This window comes from Octopus bimaculoides, chromosome 5, assembly GCF_046866305.1.
Source record: "Octopus bimaculoides isolate indiv1 chromosome 5, ASM4686630v1, whole genome shotgun sequence".
Taxonomy (NCBI): Eukaryota; Metazoa; Mollusca; class Cephalopoda; order Octopoda; family Octopodidae; genus Octopus; species Octopus bimaculoides.
The window spans coordinates 108,862,741-108,883,171 of record NC_142932.1 but is presented as its reverse complement, the minus strand read 5'-3'; the positions used below and the strand labels follow the sequence as shown (position 1 = coordinate 108,883,171).

General features: G+C 31.0%; 1 protein-coding gene and 1 long non-coding RNA gene across 24 annotated transcripts in view; one reads left to right on the top strand and one right to left on the bottom strand.

Moving 5' to 3' along the window:
* The window catches only part of LOC128247895 (uncharacterized), a 206,359-nt gene that overhangs the window by 31,386 nt on the left and 154,542 nt on the right, over positions 1-20,431 (bottom strand). The window contains exon 3 of one of the 3 annotated variants that reach the window (XR_016241773.1): positions 12,081-12,177. The exons of the other annotated variants lie outside the window; for them this stretch is intronic. This is a non-coding gene — a long non-coding RNA (uncharacterized LOC128247895). Of the gene's footprint in view, positions 1-12,080; positions 12,178-20,431 lie in introns of those variants that run through there. 3 annotated transcript variants of the gene reach the window in all.
* LOC106875793 (uncharacterized) overlaps positions 1-20,431 on the top strand; it is an 848,542-nt gene that overhangs the window by 727,345 nt on the left and 100,766 nt on the right. For 5 of the 21 annotated variants that reach the window (XM_089351834.1, XM_089351840.1, XM_089351839.1 and 2 more), the window contains one exon: positions 11,918-14,640. The exons of 14 other annotated variants lie outside the window; for them this stretch is intronic. In XM_089351834.1, the coding sequence (XP_089207960.1) occupies positions 11,918-11,961 (44 nt within the window). In that variant the 3' untranslated portion in view covers positions 11,962-14,640. Of the gene's footprint in view, positions 1-1,132; positions 1,181-11,917; positions 14,641-20,431 lie in introns of those variants that run through there. 2 more of the 21 variants (XM_089351829.1, XM_089351833.1) reach the window with 1 other exon arrangement.

Here is a 20,431-nt window from a genome sequence, read left to right as displayed (position 1 = left end):
TCTGCAGAGTTTATGCTTACCAAATTCTGTTTACAAAGTATCGTTCAACTAAAGGATACAGTTGAAGATATTTGCCCTAGGTTCTATATGGTTGCATGCAAACCTCTCAACTATGTAGATCTGCCTGTATATATTGAAATTACATCATGGAAGACTCATTTTTAACCATTCAAAAACACAGAAACTGTGTGTTGTAGACAGCATGAACCAGAGACATCTTGTATTTGAAACAAATTTCTGGAGAAATCATTTGTGGGATACCATTCTGCAGTAGACACAGTTCATTTTCAGTTGAGTAATACATCATTCCAGCCAATCCAGGAAATGAGCCCATGACCTCACAAGCATAAAGCCTAACCAGTAGGTTATACACTTACGTATATAATTAAGCTTTAATTTTTTGTAGATAACAGTTATTTGTGCAGTTTATCTTTTCATTATCATATGCAGAGATGCATATCTTCAGTACAAAAGTAGAAAAACAGCTCAATAGAGGAAATATCTTTTGTTGATCAAGTCAGGATATCAATGAATAAATTTACGTTTGTGAAATAATTGACCATCTTATTAATCAGTTATAATAAAAATGCTCACCAGTTAATAGTGGAAATTCTCAAATGTATCTCAAAGAATTCACCGAACACGGACATTAAATGATAATGATGATATCTTTTGTTCAAAATTGCAAAAGCAATGTTATACTTCTCCATCAGACATGAATTGTGTGTTCTGGAATCACTAATGTAAGGAAATGCATTCAATAATGAACCAATGTATCTTATAATTGTTCATATTTTTTTGATATAATCAGTTCAAAATTGTTTAAAAAAAAAACAATATTTTGTTAACAAACTTAAATATGTCTCTAACTAGTTAATCTAGATAATATAGAAAGATAAATTTGAAATGATGAAATAAACATTAAATATTGTTTTCAATGAATTTTCACTTTGTAAAATTTTCTTTTCTTCTCTTTATATACTTTCATTCATAAAATATTAGTTTTCTCATAAAAAAAATTTAGAAACAGTTTTTTATCTTTCATTTATATCAACTTTGAAAATTAACACATTTGAAAATATTTTTATGAATGTTGGCAAATATGTTAATGTTTATCTTCTTTTTATTTAAGTATGTTTAGATCCTCGCCAAAAAAGAATAGAAGCTTTAAGTAAAGACAGTAAGCTTTTTACATTCTTGGAATAAACAAACACCTCATACTAATAAGGTATCAACAACAAGAAGAGCAGCAGAATAAATAACTAGAGCTACTGTAACCCTGCACATACATGTCATTTAATATATAGTTGTACTAGAGTTTTTTTATAAAGTGTTAATTAACTAAACAGTGTGACAATAATTCACCGTTGTTTCTTGAATAAGCAGAGCCAATCTGTCTGTGTTCTTCAAATTATTTCATATTAACAGCAGCAAGGATAAAAGAATCAAGCACCGTGGAGATTCTCAAATTATTCCCTAAATAATTACTGAGAATTACTGAAGCTATTCTTCCCCACCCACGTCATTCATAATAAGATATCCAGTGAACTTGAGTAGTTTTATTAAATTCATCACCTCCAAATACTTGAATAGAATACAATTTGATATTGCAGTTATAACCTGTCTTATTAGAGATTGTATGATACGACACAGTGTCATTGAATAATCTTTATGGAATATTAAGATATCTTACATTGTTAAGTTAAGAAAAGAGTCAACTGAATCAATCCCAGTATTTTACTGGTACATATTGACCCTAGAATGATAAAAATGTAGTCCAATTCAGGTAAATTTCAAATTCAGAATGGAGAAGAACATAGATATCACATGACATACCACAAGCCCGGCCCTCTAGCATTTCTACCATTCCGGTATCTCTATAGAATATTAAGATATGATAATGTGTCTATGCATGTAAAGGATCCCTACTTTATTCATTTAACAAATAGTAATGCATTGTTTCATCTTCTATGATAGAATCAGTTATTGCTTTTTGCTTTTGTATCAGACTTGTTTAGTGGGGTATGTTTAATCAAGAAATAGTTATATTTGTTCAATTTGTAACGATTTAGTTTCCTAAAATAATCTTTCTGGACAAGTGGAATATTTCAACTTTCTTTCGGTTTGTTCCTATTTCTTTATTGAAGGTATTTTTTTTTTATTTTACATTTCCAACAAGCAGGAAACCTTTTTATTTTTTTCTTCTTTAGTTAGTTTAGGAATTTTTCTGTTCATTTAGTCTTTCATTTCCTTACCTTGACATACATCTACCTGTTCTAAAGGAGCTGAAATATTGCCAACCCATTATAATTCTACCTTACAGATTCAAGCTTTGGTTAATCACTTGTTGATCTTTTGTTAAAATATAAGGAATCAGTTTTGAGTTGTTTTTTCATTACAAAACTTCTCTCTGAAAGTATAAGCTGTCAGATTTTGGCCAATGAATAATGAAAGTGCTTTCTATGTATTTAAATCTACTTGCTTCTTTTCTCTGTAAAATAAATTCTTGTTCATTACTAACTTCAACACTTAAAAAACATAAACATTAACTACACTAACATCACAAAATTTTCCTTACTTCTAATCCAGTATACAATCTACATTATCTGGTATTTATTTAATCAATTACTACTTCATAAAAGTCTAGTTTACAGCAAATTAAATATCAGTTTTTGAATATGCAATCATAGGTGTCCCATTCATAGGAACAAGTGACTTTCATCTACCTAATGCTATGAATTAAAGCGGTGAGCTGGTAGAATAATTAGCACATCAGACAAAATGCTTAGCATCATTTCTTCTGGCATTTTACATTCTGAATTCAAATCTTGGTAAGGTCAACTTTGCCTTTCATCCCTTCAGGATGGATAAAATGAAGTACCAGTTAAGTACTGGGTTAATGTAATCAACTTGTCCTCTCGCCTCGCCTTAAACCCAGCGGTGGACCAGCATCCCATTCAGGGGGAATGTCGTTACCTCAGTCACTTATATGACATGTAAACCAGGTAACCAGCCTTTTGAAAAAAATTTTTTTTAAGTTTTAAAATGCTGTGAGTTGACCCTGTGATTCATTCAGTTTTAGAAAATTTTTCCTGGGACAGAAATTAAATATTTTAATGCAATACCGGAAATAATAATCAATATAAAAGTGAAAATTCTTTAAATTTTACCAAACTACAAATGACCATTTACTAAAACAAGATTTTGGTCTGGTTGTAGAATGGTACCAATAATTTTGGTTTTGTTTTGTACATTTTTTTCCATAGCTAGTTTAACTCTGTAAAAGTGAATGAAATGGGGGCAATACTTGTTAAATTCTAGTTGGGCATGACTAAGTCTTGATGCTAGTGTATAATTGATTCTGTTCTTTTATGACACTAGTTTTTGTTGTTTAGTACCAGGTCAGCTACGTTGGGCAGACCTATGATCAATAGGTCTGATCAATTTCAGCCATGATAATGTTTCTTTTTAAGATAGTAAGTAAGGTGTGATTTGAAAGAAAAACAGCAATGTAAATGCTTCCCTTTTGTTTTATTATGATACCCTTTTACTTACTTAGCGGTGGAGGCACAATGGCTCAGTGGTCAAGGCAGTGGACTCGCGGTCATAGGATCGTGGTTTCGATTCCCAGACCAGGTGGTGTGAGTGTTTATTGAGCGAAAGCACCTAAAGCTCCACGAGGCTCCGGCAGGGGATAGTGGCAAACCCTGCTGTACTCTTCCACCACAACTTTCTCTCACTCTTACTTCCTGTTTCTGTTGTACCTGTATTTCAAAGGGTCAGCCTTGTCACACTGTATCACGCTGAATATCCCCGAGAACTACGTTAAGGGTACACGTGTTTGTGGAGTGCTCAGCCACTTGCATGTTAATTTCATGAGCAGGCTATTCCATTGATCAGATCAACTGGAACCCTCGATGTCGTAAGCGACGGAGTGCCAACAACAACTTACTTAGGGAGGAAGGAAACACATTGTTTCACCCAGTTTAATACCACTTCCTGGTCCATGGATGCCTTCAGTTGCAAACATTCAGCTGGCAGGAGAATTATCATGACCCCAACAGAATACTGACACTAGCTACATAGGTTACCTAAAATTAACCCTTTGCTAATATTTATTGACTCCAATTCAACTTAGACCCCATACAATCCATACCAACTATTTTGCAAAAATCTTTTTCCCCTTACCTCTGCTATCCAAGTTATTCTCTATAATAAAACTTTACCCTCAAAGATGATGTCTGCACATATGTAGATTCCCCTCTCCCAACCATTTTCCTTGAATACAAACAATAAAGACTTCCAGTTAATTTGAGTCACACTCTCTCTCCCCACTCCTCTAAATATATCTGCTGATTTTATCTGTCTCCAAACTCTTCCAACTACTGATTACTTTTTACTATCTCAATTCTTGCATGAAAGACATCTGTCTTACTCTCAAATCTATAAGGTCTCATGCCAGTCCCAACTCTCTTGTCCTCTCCATGCCCTCATTGTGTGCACTACCTCCTAAGCCCTATACTAATTACTATGCATTGCTCCTCCTTCCAAGGAGTCTCTGAAATGCTTTATCTGAACAAACTTTTCCTGCAGCCATCAACTTTCCAATGTTCAAGAGTAACGTTAACTTCATTGACCTCACAGCTTTAGGAGGTCTTGCAAGGCTTATGGGTTATAGAAGAGGCTATACCTCTTCCACTACATAAATCCAATTTTTAAAAAAAGCAGCAGCTAAACTTTTAAGTGTCAGTTAAAAATATAAGTTTTGTTGAAAGTAAACTTTTAGAAACAACTTATCGAAAATTTCATGACAATCTCATATGCTAAGCACAAAAGTTTGTCATAGATTTTGGTAAAATATTTACAAATTGGCAAACATGGCACCTACATATCAGCAAATTTCCTAATTTACTGCCATCTGGGTGCCATATTTATCAATTTCTAATAATTTTCTACTTACCAGTTGAGATTACCTTTCAATTGGATTTACTTTTTAACTAACTCCAATTTAAATCATTTACTAAAGTTTTTAGTCTGTCTTATTTTTGTAATTCATATCTTTTGCTTGGATATTCTTTATTGTTTGTTTGTTGTTGACTTTGTGTGTTTGTTTTTCTTTTCTTTTTTTTTTCTATATTTTTTTTTCATTTCAAAGAGATTGCAGAGGCCATTGTGAAATAGTACAAACAGATAAAAAACATTTGTTATTTTTGCTGTGAAATTTCTAACTTACTCTGTTCTAAACTTCAGTTAATTCTAACACTACAATCTGTATAACATTCATATTTCTTTGAAACATGAGCATTACATCATTTATCATTTCATATTTGCTTCATTTCTTGTCAGTTGAGTATACTGATTCTTTATCATCGCCTTTCCTCATTGAAAAGGGTTAATATCAAATTTAGGAAAGTTTGCTTTTATATAACTGGTTTGGTATTATTGAACAGGAGAAAGAAGTTTGGATTTCTTAGAAATATATCTCTCCTAACATAATTACTACGATAAATGTCAATGGTCTAATTTTATCCAACTAATTCTAATTAGCTATTTTTTTTATTACTAAAATTTACGGATGAACAAAGAAATGCTTTTTATTGTTGCTACCGCTACATCTTAATATACTTTATAAACCAATTCCTTTTTCTGTAATTACCAAGTGTTTGATATACCAATCCTGTACTTGGTAAAGGGAACCATAACTGTAAATGCAATAACCAGACAACATTTCATTTTTAGTTTACTTTTATTGAATTCATTGCAGTGTGCAGGAACTTACTGTTCTCTGTATCTTTTCCAAATTGATTTTTTAAACACTGAATTCTTTTACTGGTTTCGATCTTTTTTAACTGCAGCCTTGCAAAGACTGTAATCAATTACTTCAACCCCAGTACATTATCTGGTATTTATTTAATCAATTACTATTTACTAAAGAGTTGCAAGCCACATTCGATAGATACCACCAGATATTTTTGCTACCACAAATATTTATCAACAATCCCTTGCTCTTTCTCTCTCTCACACACACATATATATATTACATGTGTGTGTGTGTGTGTATAATGTTTATATATATATATATATATATATGTGTGTGTGTGTGTGTGATTATAAAAGTGGTTTGCTGATTAGTTTATTCATGTTTTACACAAAAAAAATGAATAATCCAATCAATAAACTGCTTTTATGAAGAGAGAGAAAATATAAAACTCAAATAGTCACTGAAATTAGAAGATATTCAAATCTCTAAAGTTAGTCATTGTGTGTGGGAGTGACAAGCCATCATAAATTTACAGAGGAATACCATGAGATTTTGTATCCAACTCACCATCATAGGATGCACAAATACTCCAAGATGTCTGACACTAAAAGTAAAGGTTAAAAGTGGAATAATTTCCGTACAGTCTAAATTTAAACTTTAACTGACTATTGTGGTCTTAGCAGGTAAACGTGAATTGAATAATTTACAATTATTCCTTTCGCTTTCTCTTTCCTGAAAAATATGGTAACTTTACCTCTCTTATTCTCTTTACACTTAATTTTTAATAAAGACAATTTGAATATACTACTTGAAAATAACATTATAAATTGGCTCTCTATTGCTTTATTCTAATGAAGAACAAACAGGCAGAAACAAACTTTTTATAGATATAAGTGAAAAATACGAAATATTAAATAAAAGGAAACTGAAAAGAATAGGCATAATTTTTTAATCATTTGAGAAAAAACGAAATATTCATTTGCTTCTCTCTCTCACATGGGAAAAATGGATAAACCAATAAAACCACTTTTATATAAGTGCCATCATAATAGGAAGATATTCAAATGCATGGCACTAGTTGTGGTATGTGAGACTTAAGAACAAATCATTGTCAATCTGCATAAGAATACCATGTAAGCCTATATCCAGTTTGCCTTTATGGCACACACATACACTCCAAAAATCTATCAAGAGAAAAAAAATTAAAAACGGAATAATTTCCTTACCACACACATACACACTTATATATTAATGTACAGCCAGTATCTACATGGTTTTTGTTCTTTTAATTTCACTCTCAAGATATTCATCAGCCTGAAGCTAAAATAGAAGACACTTCATCAATGTGCCATGTGTGTGATTTTAAAGCAAATGTCTTAACTACTTCACCATGTCTAGGTCCATATCTCAAAATCTATATTTAATTTTTTTAATCAGATTTTCTGAAAAAGTAAGTCAGGACTTATATTCAAATATTGCATTGAAATATTATTTATTATTATATACTATCAAGGGTGATGAAATGTAGAAAAGGTAGTAATAGATTAAACTGCTTGCACTCTTTAGTTACAACCCCTTTGTGTTTGAGTTGAACTCTAGCCAGAGTTGAATTTGCCTTTGATAAAATGAATATCAACAATATACTGGATTGCTACAATTACACCTACACTTCCTCCACAAATTTTTGGAACTATGCAAAAAGTTAAAATAAATATGATATCCTATTGATATTTTGATTGCTCTCAGTCAGGATAATAAATTTACATTAGTCACATTTTGGGATAAATATGCTGATTCTTTATAGGCAAGGCATGAAATCTTTTGTTCCAAGGGCTTGTTATTTATTGATCTGCTTATTATATACCTTGAATGGAAATTAGATAAAGTAAAACCTGATATTAAATTGAAATAATATACAGAAATACAATTATTAGAAATCAAGGAAATTAATCATAATCCACATTGACAAAAGTCATTGTAATAAAAAGTACAATTGAGATATAGCAGTATATCATGTGGAGCAGAAATATTTAGCATTTTGAAGTTTCCGTTAAAAGCAGTAAAAATTGGAATTGTATAATATAAAATTATTTTTAGCTAAATTCTTTATACATAATATCTTCATTGGTGACTTCTAATGTCTTCAAACCATCAAGCTGTAACATTAAATTTGTGGTAGAGGGATTGTTTAATTTATATCAGATTTTATTCTTAAAATTATCCAAAACTTTCGTATTTTTGAAATCAACTGATTTAATATCACCAATGATAATTAAGCTATATCTTTAGATTTAATATTCTAATCTTGTTTCTTATTCCTTATATATATAGCATTATCATTTAACGTCCTTTTTCCATGCTGGCATGGGTTGGACAGTTTGACAGCAGCTAACCAGCTGAAGGCTGTTCGGGCTCCCTGTCCGTTTTTATATTATATATACATAAGTTTGTGTATATTAAAAACTACAGCCATGGCTCACAGTGAGTGTGACTTAGTAGCATGTACCATGCTTTCACTATTAGTCACAAGCAGATACAGACACTCTCTTGCCCTTCAACCTTGACCTAGCAGAACATTTAGGATGTGACAGCTGGAGATAAAGTGAGGGCTGCACTTGCTAAGTGGATTGAAGCAATATAAAACAATGTATCTTTCTCAAAGACACAACATGCCATTTGGTTTAAACCTACAATTTTGCAATTGTGAGCCCAGAACCACAACCACTTGGCCATGCATCTTCTCACACATGCACACATATATATTTGTGTGTATATATATATATATATATAAGCTGCATATAAGCTTTTTTACCTGGCAAAACTAACGTTTAGGTTATTTGCACTTAGATCTGTCAGTCACTTAATATAATTCAAATGTATAGATGTTAGTTTTGTTTCTCTTCTATGCTAGTGTGACAGTCAAAAATTATCAAAATGGATCCCAATTTATTTTCCTTTTCACTATATAACATCAATATTTATGTGACAGATGTATTAGATTTGAAAATTATGGCATTTGTACGAACCCTACCATACCAGTGACTATCATGAGATTAGATTAGGTTTTTCTGTAATATAACTATCTTTCTTAAAAGATAATTAAATTTCTGTAAAGGACCTTAATTATTAGCCTAACCAATCAGATTTATTATGAAATATTTATTAGCCATGTTGAGACTGAATATCAAAGAAAAAGTAAATGTTTTTTGATAGATAACTTTAATGACTTAAAATATTGAAATGGAAATCTTCTGTATGAACCTAGGGTTCTGGTAGCATAAATTCATTTGTCAAATAGTCATATTGATAGACCTAATGTGGTAACTAATGTATGTGTTCTTCAGACATTAAAATCTTAACGCTCTCCCTAAGATTTAGTTCAAATTGCTATCATTAAAGATAAATAGGTTTGCTCTATGTTAAATGAGTTTGGCTCCAAGTGATTTTGATTTGACCTATGAAACCATCAGCAATTATCAAATAGAGAATAACATACTACTGATTATTCACTGTTTAATTATTTCAGTTTAGTTTTAAGAAAATTGTCTTATATTGTAATATTAAATAAAGCTGTTTTATACAGGGTGTGTAAGATATTTGAGGACAGATTTATGTTTATAAAAAAAAGCAGATATATAATAACAGATAATAACTTTATTTATCAAAACATGCTATGAGGATAAAAATAAACCTTCTTTTCTATAATGTTATTCAATAAAGCCACCTTCAGCTTCAACAACTGCTTCTATATGAGATCTAAATCATCTACATGCTCGTGTCAAGTGGTCCTGGTTCATTTTGGACATTACTCTGACTATGACAGCTTTCAAAGAATCTATGGTATTATGGGCGTGTTCCTTGACCGCTCTCTCAACAACACTCCACATGTAATAGTCCAATGGATTGAGATCTGGGGAATTAGGAGGCCAAATGTTAGGGGTTATGTGATCATGAAAATTTTCAGCCATCCATTCCTGTGTTACTAGAGCCATGTGTGATAGTGCAGAGTCTTACTGAAACACATATGGCCTTCCATTACATACACTGTCTATCCAAGGCTTAACAATTATTTCCAGGACCTCAATGTAGGTGGCAGAGTTAATTTTAAGGCCTTGTGGAAAGAAGTAAGGAGGCATCACATATCCTTCATTACTGACATCCCTTAAAACCATGACAGTTGCAGGAAATTTTGCAGGCATAACAATTGGAACTTCAAAAGGGTCTGCACATAACCATCTGTGATTTCTTCTGTTAACTTTTTGATCTTGGCCGAAGTTTTTCTCATTTAAGAAAAACCAAATCAAATCTTCTGCTGGATTTTTCAGTTTGTTTAAGAGCCTTTTAGATCTTATGTAGTGATTTTCTTTTGCTTTTTCTGACAAATTGATCTTTCCACATCATATAAGACTTATATCTGATGTCTTTGTGGACAACATTTCTTACTGTTCCTTCTGACATATAGAGATATTTTGCAATTGACCTCATGGACTTTCTGGGATTGTAGTCAATAGTCTGTTGAACTTGCTGGATAAATTCAGGTGTTCTGATAATTTCAGAGCATTCAGAATGCTTTTTATGCTTTGATACTGGTGATACATTTCCATCTTCAGACTCTAGCTCCTTACAAACTTTGTAAACAAAAAATCTGGCAACTTTTAAAAATCAAGATATTTCTAAATCGCTATGCTCAACCTTTATAATCACAATAACAGCATGCCTCTTCATTTCTTGAGTAAGCTGAGGGTCTGCCATTATTATTTTCTGAAACAAAGACTATACAGAGTTAGCAAAAAATGCAACAATGACCCCAAAAAGGTATATCCTCAAATACCTTACGCACCCTGTATATATATATATATATATATATATATATATATATATATATATATATATATATATATATATATATATATAAACGCTAGGTTTATACATGATTAAATGCAATGCAATCTGGATGTTGTAATTGATCCACTTCAAATTTTATTTTCAGCCCTCCTAAAATAAACCGCATACAGAAATAAGTTATATTTTATTACAATCAGAGTTACTTAGCTGATACAAAGTACTATAAAAGAATCTATAGAGTGATAAACATTTCCCTTATTTGTTGAATGGTATTTTCATTATATTCAGGGAAATGAATCTTTGCAAATCTTCAAATTAAGCTTTCATAAATATATTATTTTGATATAAACACATCGTTAAACTTTAATTTAACCTTAAGAAATATAAGTGTCAGTTGACAATTTACTGTTCATTTGCAGATAGTCAATAGATTTTGAGTTATAATTACATTTAATTTAGATGGAGTTTTTAATCTGTTTCAATTAATTATTTGGGCATAAAATGTGAAAATAATCACCATAACACTGCCTATTAAGAAGTGATTTTTTTGTTTGTGACAAGTATTTTGAAAAATCATTCAGGTGAATTTATCCATATCTCCATGAATACAGTATAACAATCATTTTAACTTGAATGAAATAACATTATTTATTTGATATTTTTATAGTAATTTCCTTGATTTGTCTCTTGCCATTTGTGGTATATCTGTATAGTATTAGGACTGTTTAACAATTTCTTGTATTGCAAATTATTGGCGAAAGTTATTGGCTGAGAAAATTATTCTTTGATTAACTATGGTTTGGGTTTTTACACTTAAATTGAAACAAAACCTTACCTTGCACCATTCTACAAAAATGATAATACTATACAGATATGAGGCCCAAATGTTACTGAAAGAAAATTCTATTTAACAAGTTGTGTGTCTCTTAATACTCTTTGCAATAACTGTTGATTGACTAATTAATGAGAAATATATTGTTTTATTGTCAATGTTAATTCAACATAAAGAGTAATGAAATAAATAATGTAATATCTTGACAATAAAGTGATTTAAAAAATAAATTAATAACAAACAAATATGTCATTTAAAATATTTCCCTATGTTTAAACTATATAAACCACAAACAAAAAATAGCTGTCAATTTTACTCAACAAAATATGAAATCATTTAAACGCATAATTTCTCATAATCAAGATTTTTATTTTTATTTATTTTTCATACAAATATATAAATTCCAAAATGTTATATATATTCACTTTGATGCTGGTCTAATTCACAGAATAATAGACTTTTTTTCTACCTTGAAAAAGGAGTTCCTGTTTCAGAAAAATCTGAAAAAGGTTTAACCAAATAACAGCGAAGAAGGAAAAGTTCACAAAAGATCTGGAGCCTCTGTGATAGGGAGATCATTTTTCATTTGGTTGTCAAGCATTTAAATGTTGACACTTCCAAATTGCTTGTGTGTCCGCAACACACAAGACTGCAACAAATAGCACTGCAAAGCTTTCAGGCAAAAAGCGGTTCCTGGGGTTTTAGTTGAATTCTCAACAGACTGAACATTGTGGATTTACTAAATATATCACAAAGAAAAGAAAACTGTGATTAATTTACCTAAAAAATCCAAATGGTTACTTATGAAAAATATGCTGTGTTTTGAACAGCAAATTCTATATTTCATTTTGAATAGTTATTTTTTTTTTCCATATTTTTAATACCCTTTCTATCCTTACCTTATTTTGGCAATCCCTATCCTTTACTTGATTGTTCTTCTAACCTAATTTTTAAAATATTACATTTTACAAGTTCTACTGCTTAACAAATTTACTTATTTTGGCACTATTTCCTTCAGTTTCAATTCTGTTTGTTTATTCTATATCTAACAGCGAAAACATTAACTTTTTACATCACTTCACTCAATATGAAAAAGCAAATAACCATGACATTAATTTCAACAATTGCTTGTGAGAATCCTCTTAGCCAATATTATTACACATGTACACACACACATATGTGTGTGTGGGTATTAAATATATTTGCTTTGATTCATTATATTTTTACACCAAAGCAGCAGCATCTTGAGTCATGCAATTATTTTAGAGTGTATTGTTGAGTGACATTAATTGATTGCTAGAAAACATTGAAAACTGTTAACTGAGACTGACTTTCAAAAATTAGGAGATTAATTTTAAAGATGACATTTAATGTGTTCAATAATATGAATTAACTAATATATTTTTTATTATTCAATTTGAGAAACAGTAACAAAAATGTACGATACACACATCTTCCGTAACTACATTCTTATGAAATTTCCATATTAATATCTTCCACTCTTAAGAATATATTGTAACTGCAAATTTGTTTCCTTCACTCTAATTATAAACACCACTAATAAGTATGAACAGACACTATAATTGATATACTATAAATTACAAAAGCACTTATATATATAAGATATTGCTGTCACAACAAACATTCTGAATAGCACCCAAAGTAGGCTATCTGACTAATAGGCAATCTTCACTCACCAATACACTGCAATCACTTACCCATCAACTGTGTCCTATTGCAGCCTTTTCTACCATAACTACAATATAGTCTGCTTCTTTAAGATAGCAAGCTGTGCACCACTCATAACCAAGCGGATAGAATTAACCCACTTTTCCTTCTTTCACCATCCCTACGACGTTAAACCCTCGCTAAATCTTGTACTAATCCTTTCTCCTAATATTTTGCCCCTTAAATGCAGTCCCTTGGAATTCGTTTCCTGTGCACATTCCCTTCCACCCAAATATCAACTGTATTGATCTCAGCATGACAAGGGGACCTGCAATTGCTTTTGACAATGATTCTTTCTTATGGCTGTAAACATGATGCCTACATCGATTTATGACTATTTCACTGTTGCTACACATCTTAAACTATTGCGTTATCTAAGTGTACTTGGTCAGTGCTTACTTGGGATTTAACTACAACAGTAATTACACTATAATTATTATATTAATTCTATTAATAAGTCAAATACCTACCAACTGCATAACTATACACAATACTCTAAACAAAACCTTCTACTATTCTATCGGTATACCCACACAAAAGCTCTCTCTCTTTTTCTCATATGCATATACTTCCTCAGACAACCTAACAAACAGTCTTTTTTATTCAATTACGTATATTCTCATCCCACTCTCTCCATACATGCCTACATACAGCTATATACACACTATACTATATAATGAAAAAATGCGAGTTCTTTAACAGGCATTGTTCCTATACACTAATTGTATTATTGGAATATTAATTAGCACATCCAACCCAAATTTGTATTATTTGGTTTTTTTTTATTTAAACACTATATTGAATTCTTATGAAAAAATAGTCAATGTAAAGCAAGTGTTATTTTGATATACTGCAATTATTTAAAGGTGTAACAATCTTCTGGAACTACAAAAGCATAACAAACATATACAACCACTGCAACCTCATGGAAGTATTGCAAAAAAGAAAATTAAAGCTTGTTTTGTTTTTTCTTATTTCTGATATGTAAACTTCATTCGAAAAATATGTTACTAGTTTACATAATAGGTTTGACTAATCAAATATTCCATTACTTTACTGGTTGGTTTTGATGATGGGGTCTTTCTCTTTAATTAAGACTCCTTTATTCCTTATGCTACCTCAAATAAGTTTGCTGCCTTGTATTCCCACATTGAGAAATTATTTTAGGGTGAAAAATTGGCAGAATCTTTAGAGTGTTAAATAAAATGCCTTGCAGTATTTGTTCCAGCTCTTTACATTCTGAGTTCCAATCCCACTGAGGTCAACTTTGCCTTTCATCCCTCTGAGGTCGATAAAATAAAGTACCAGTCAACTACTGGGGTCAATGTAATTGACTAAACCCATCCCCCTCAAAAATTGTTGGCCTTGTGCCTAAATCAGAAACCATTATTGTTTTCTTTATCTAACTTTGTTAAATATTAAACTTTATATTTGATCACTTTGCACTCACAAAATAAATGATTCCTAAATTTCAGTCTGTCTGTGTCTTTTTCTATATGTATATACAGGGATAGATAGACTGGCAAAAAGAGTGAAGCATATACATATGTATGCACTTGAGAGTGTTTATGTATATTTATAAATATATATGTTGTTCTGCAAGACTTGTAAAACTCTGAAGAATAACAGAGAACAACTTAAGTGCTACAACAAATAATTACACATTATTTCGATACTGAAAATTTTTTTCACATGCATGTAAATACAAGTATTCATATAAAAAAAATACACACATATATATATATAAAAACAATATGGTGACATGATGTATACATGGTTATAGAGTATAAACTTTATTCACAACTGAATCTCACAATTTTCCGCTTAGATTTTGTTCATTTTGGAACTGATGTTCAGAATTAAGAAATACTTTGTAGACTCATTTGTGAATAATGTATATGTAGATATACAATGCTCAATTTATCTAATTTCTTTATATTTATCTATATTACATAATGTTGATAGATAAACAATATTATATTCCTATATTGTATTGCATTTCTACATGGTATTAAAGTTACAGAAGTGACAGGAACATTTGTTTTGTATTCAATGGTAATACTGCTTTTCCTTGACATAGAAGGTAACACTTCAAATTTTAAGTTTCGAAATATTAGTAAGGTTATAACTTTCCAGATTATTAAGATCATCTTTAAAGTGTATATTTAAAAGATTTATATCCACACAATGCTTCAAGAGGTTTGACCTCCAATCATCAAGGATTTTATTCAGGAAGGACATTGAACCAATTGAAATGTTGTGTCAGCATAAATGTTCTAGATATATTCTCTAATGATGAGGTTAATGGTACAGAAAATTATAATCTTATTAAGAATCCATCTTAGATATTTCAATATTTAATGGTGTTATTTTCTTTAACTACACACGACTCTAATACAGAACGTTGGATTAACTATTATTTATGTATATGAAAAATCTTCTATGCACACTCACTCTTTCTCACTATGTCGTTTTATCCACTTATTAACATGATTGGTCTTCTTAATCATGATCAATATATTAGTTTAATATATTTTCTAATAATTTATCACTTTCAAATTGTGTCTATTGTTTTTGATACAAAAAATGACGAACACTTCGTTGTTTCATATAGAGGCCACCTCATGCACGAACACAAAATTTTCATATATATTCACTGCCAAATATTCATGATCAGCATGTTGGAGGAGGAGAAAACTCATCAAGAGTTGATATTTTAGTATTTTGATTCACCATTTTTGATTCTAGAAAATATTGATGTTGTTATTGTAATCATTAGTCTGAGTTAACTGCATGAATGCATGTTTCAGTTTCCTTTTTATCTCTTGGCTGACACTGTCATCTTTAGATTATAGACTGCATTTAAGCGTAAAACTATATATTGTACCCAGTATATTTATATATGATAGTCATAAGTGTAATGATGATTAACTAATTATACACACACACACTTACATATATTCCTAAATTACATGTATGTGTATGTAGATACATATATATGTGTGTATGTAGAAATATATATGTGTATGTATATATCTAAAATAATACAAATAATATGTGAGTATATGCATATATACGTACATGTATGTACATACCTACATCTACATGTATATATATAGATGCATATATATATATATATATATATATATATGTGTGTGTGTGTGTGTGTGTACATATATACATGCATATACATATATGTAAATATGTACATACATACATATGTACATGTACATATATACATATATACACATATATCTATATGCATATATGTCTGTACATATATATATATATATATATATATATATATATATATATATATATTATTATGATTGACCGTTGACTGGACAGTATTCAATTTTTTTTCTCCGTGTTTTTCTCCTTGTCTCCATATTCTTTCTGTTGAAGAGCGTAGCTCGAAATGTCAAAGACTTTCCGTATTCCCAAGCGTCATACTAATACATCCTTTTGTTATTTACACCACCTGTCCTCGTCTGTTGTTGTTTTTTCGTATATTCTCCCATATATATATATATATATATAGTAAATCTCATGTAGCAAATTGCAGATTGCAAGAGATTGGAAAATATCAGTAGAGTCAAACATTTTTTTTTAGTTAGCACTGTCATATTTACTATGTGATTGTTTGTGGTCTTGTTGAGGTTTGTTTTTCGGTGGGGGTGGAGATAATAAATTTTTTATGAACTTATATTTGATTCAACAAAAAAAGAATATTTTTCCTATGTTTAAGGAAGTATAGCTGCAACCTCAAATATCTCATCTTGACACAGAATAAAAAAAAAACACTCATCTTTAGTGTCACATGAAGCCACGCACAACTAGATACAAACATTGTGATTCCATACTATATGAGTTATTTGACTGTGCAGCAAATCTTAATTTAATACTGTGTGTGTGTGTGTGTGTGTGTGTGTGTGTGTGTGTGTGTGTGTGTGTGTGTGTGTGTGTGTGTGTGTGTGTGTGTGTGTGTGTGTGTGTGTGTGTGTGTGTGTGTGTGTGTGTGTGTGTGTGTGTGTGTGTGTGTGTGTGTGTGTGTGTGTGTGTGTGTGTGTGTGTGTGTGTGTGTGTGTGTGTGTGTGAAAGAGAGTAATGTATATTCATCTAAACCTGCAAGCATGGAAAAAAATGAATGCACACATATGCCCACACAGATGTATTTAGATGAGTTTTTATATATAAGAGTACACTCACACCTGTCTATACAGGTCCTCTGCAAGTTTTTGTTGTGGGAATATATATATATATATATATATATATATTCCCACATCAACTGATATATATGTCTATGGATATATATGTATGTATGCATATATATTTATGTGTGTATCTATCTATGTATGCATATTCATGTACACACACACACACACACACACACACACACACACACACATATATATATATAAATTAATCAATATAGAGATAAACTGGTGGATACTTGGATATAAGACATCCCTAGAAAGAGCAATTTTTATATATATATATATATAGATATATACTTTATTAAGGGCTATAATTAAACCACATGCTGTAAAGGGACACTAAACTTTAGTGTCTCATATACAGTTTGTGGCTTTACTTATAGTAATATCCCTTAATAATGTATTTTATATATATAGAAAAATTATATGCTTTCTATTTTTTCTTTGTGTAGATTTTATCCTTATATTTTATTGATGTATATATATATATATATATATATATATATATATATATATATATATATATATATATATACATGCATATTTATGTACATATATATATGTGCGTGTTTATGCATATACATTACTACTTGCATGTATGACGCAATACTATTATGGCAAACCCAGGTGTCCTGGTCTACTTTCAAATGCCATTTTACTGATTGGCACTGTTTCAATCAGGAAACAGGTTCACAGAAGCATTTACTATTCTCTTTCATTTTTCCATTGAACTACAACAGCCTCTACTCCTTTCTGAACCGTCTGCAAGACCTTGTCTCTTAGAATTATGCCTTATGTTCAAATTTTCCCTCTTTCTTTCCTTTATATTGTATGTCATCTCTCAAACTCTGTGTAAAGCACTTCATCAAATCCATCCTGCCCAGAAATGCAGCCAGCTGAAATTCTTATTCTGCTAACACTTTTGCTACAAACATTGAATAGAAAATAGTCAAGCTAAACACTTAACCACCTAAATCCCATCATAGCTGAAGGATCTACAAATATCAAGGTCATTAGTCTTTGATAACTTACAAAAATAAATATCTGGATGGTACACACACTCACAAGCATATATGCAAATACATGTGTGTGTGTGTGTGTGTGTGTGTGCATTTAGTATCATTTACACAAATAAACTTAGTTCAATGTTTTAGTTTCTAGCAAGACATGCATGGTTTACCTCCCACTGAAGGTTGTCTTATTTTATGCTTAAATTGTATTAGTTTTTACACTCACATATCAGTATGTATTATATTACATAAGCCTTAATGTATGCGTGTATGTTTATCTATATATATGTATTTACATGTGTGTGTATGTCTACATATATAGGTGTGTATGTGTGTGTGTATATACATATATGTCTAAATGTGTATATATATATTTGTTTATGTAATTGTGTATGTGTGTGCATGAGTGTGTAAAGAAATAATCAGTAGAATTTCTATTTTCTTGATAACCTCTGAGAGGAAGAATCTGATTATTATTCAGCTGAAGATGTGCTTGTTGTTATATTGATAATGTTTCAGGCAAATCCCTTCATCAGAAGAGTACAGAAATATTTGTGTTCTCCTCCAACAAAGTTCATTAGCCAAAACATTAATCTTTGCTTCATTTCCTACATTACAACAAACACTTATTCAGTTACAGCTATGGGGGCACCTGTATGCAGTTACCTGATCTGCCAGATATCTTCCAAATTTTCCCCTCTGTTCATGCTCTAATATCTAAAGTAAATGGAAGTAAATGTGAGATAATTCTAGATATGCATTGTCTGAAATATGATTGGATGATCATAGCTGGAACTTATTTAACCATTGATCTACTCAATTAGATATGACCTGGTGTTAAAAACACCAATACCCTCATCATATCAGTTGAATTCTAATCAATATATTCCTTACCTGGATCGTTATACTTATTCAGCACTTTATTCAGTAAAGTGTGAGCATACATACATAGATACATATATACATAAATATTTACGCATATATATACATGCGTATATATGTTCTGTATGTATATATATTTTACGTATATGTGTTTTTGTAAGTATATATATATGTAGCATGATGGAGGAAAAAGACAACAGAAAAAGAAGCAAAAGGGAGAAAGAAATACAGTGGCCTTACCTGTCGACCATGGCAGGATGAGCGATCACTGCCCAGATCAAAACATGACCTTTCACACACGCCGTCTCTGCTCAAACTCCCCACACATGCTCAGTGTCCACACATGCCCCTGTTGCTCTTCCACCGGCCCCTGCAGTCCTCACTTCCGTTTGCCTCATCTGCAATCCTCTCCACCTACACCACATAGCTTATTACAGCCCATAACACCACAAATACCACAGTATTTATATATATATTTATAATAAACATGAATATATGTGTGTGTGTGTGTGTATGTATATATATATATATACATACGCACATCCATATATTTATAGGTGTATGTGTGTGTGTGTGTGTTTGTATTTGTTTTGCAAGACTCTTAATGTGAAATCGTATGTTGAAACAAATGCTCTACTTTGGATGACTCATTTTTCCTACAAATAAAACATGCACTGGTTGTATTTTACTTAATATTATTATCATCATCATTAAGGTGGTGAGCTGACAGAATCATTAGCATGCCAGGAAAAATGCTTAGCAGTATTTTGTTTGTCTTTATGTTCTGAGTTCAAATTCCACCAAGGTCAACTTTGCCTTTCATCTTTTCAGAGTCGATAAAATAAGTACCAGTCAAACACTGGGGTTGGCCTAATCAAATAACTCCCACCACCAAAATTTCAGACTTAGTACCTATAGTAGAAGAGATTATTATCATCACCATCTTCTTCATCAAGGTTGTGGTCTGGCTAAATCATTAGAACATCAAAAAAAAATAATGCCTTGTGTCAAAATTTGAAACCAATATTATTATTGTTGTTGTCATCAGTAATTTACTTAACCAATTACTGAATGAATTGCTTTGTCCAATAATTCAGTTGGTTCATCAGAATTCTTTCATCACACTCTGTGAAATTATCAATGTTGTACCCTCATG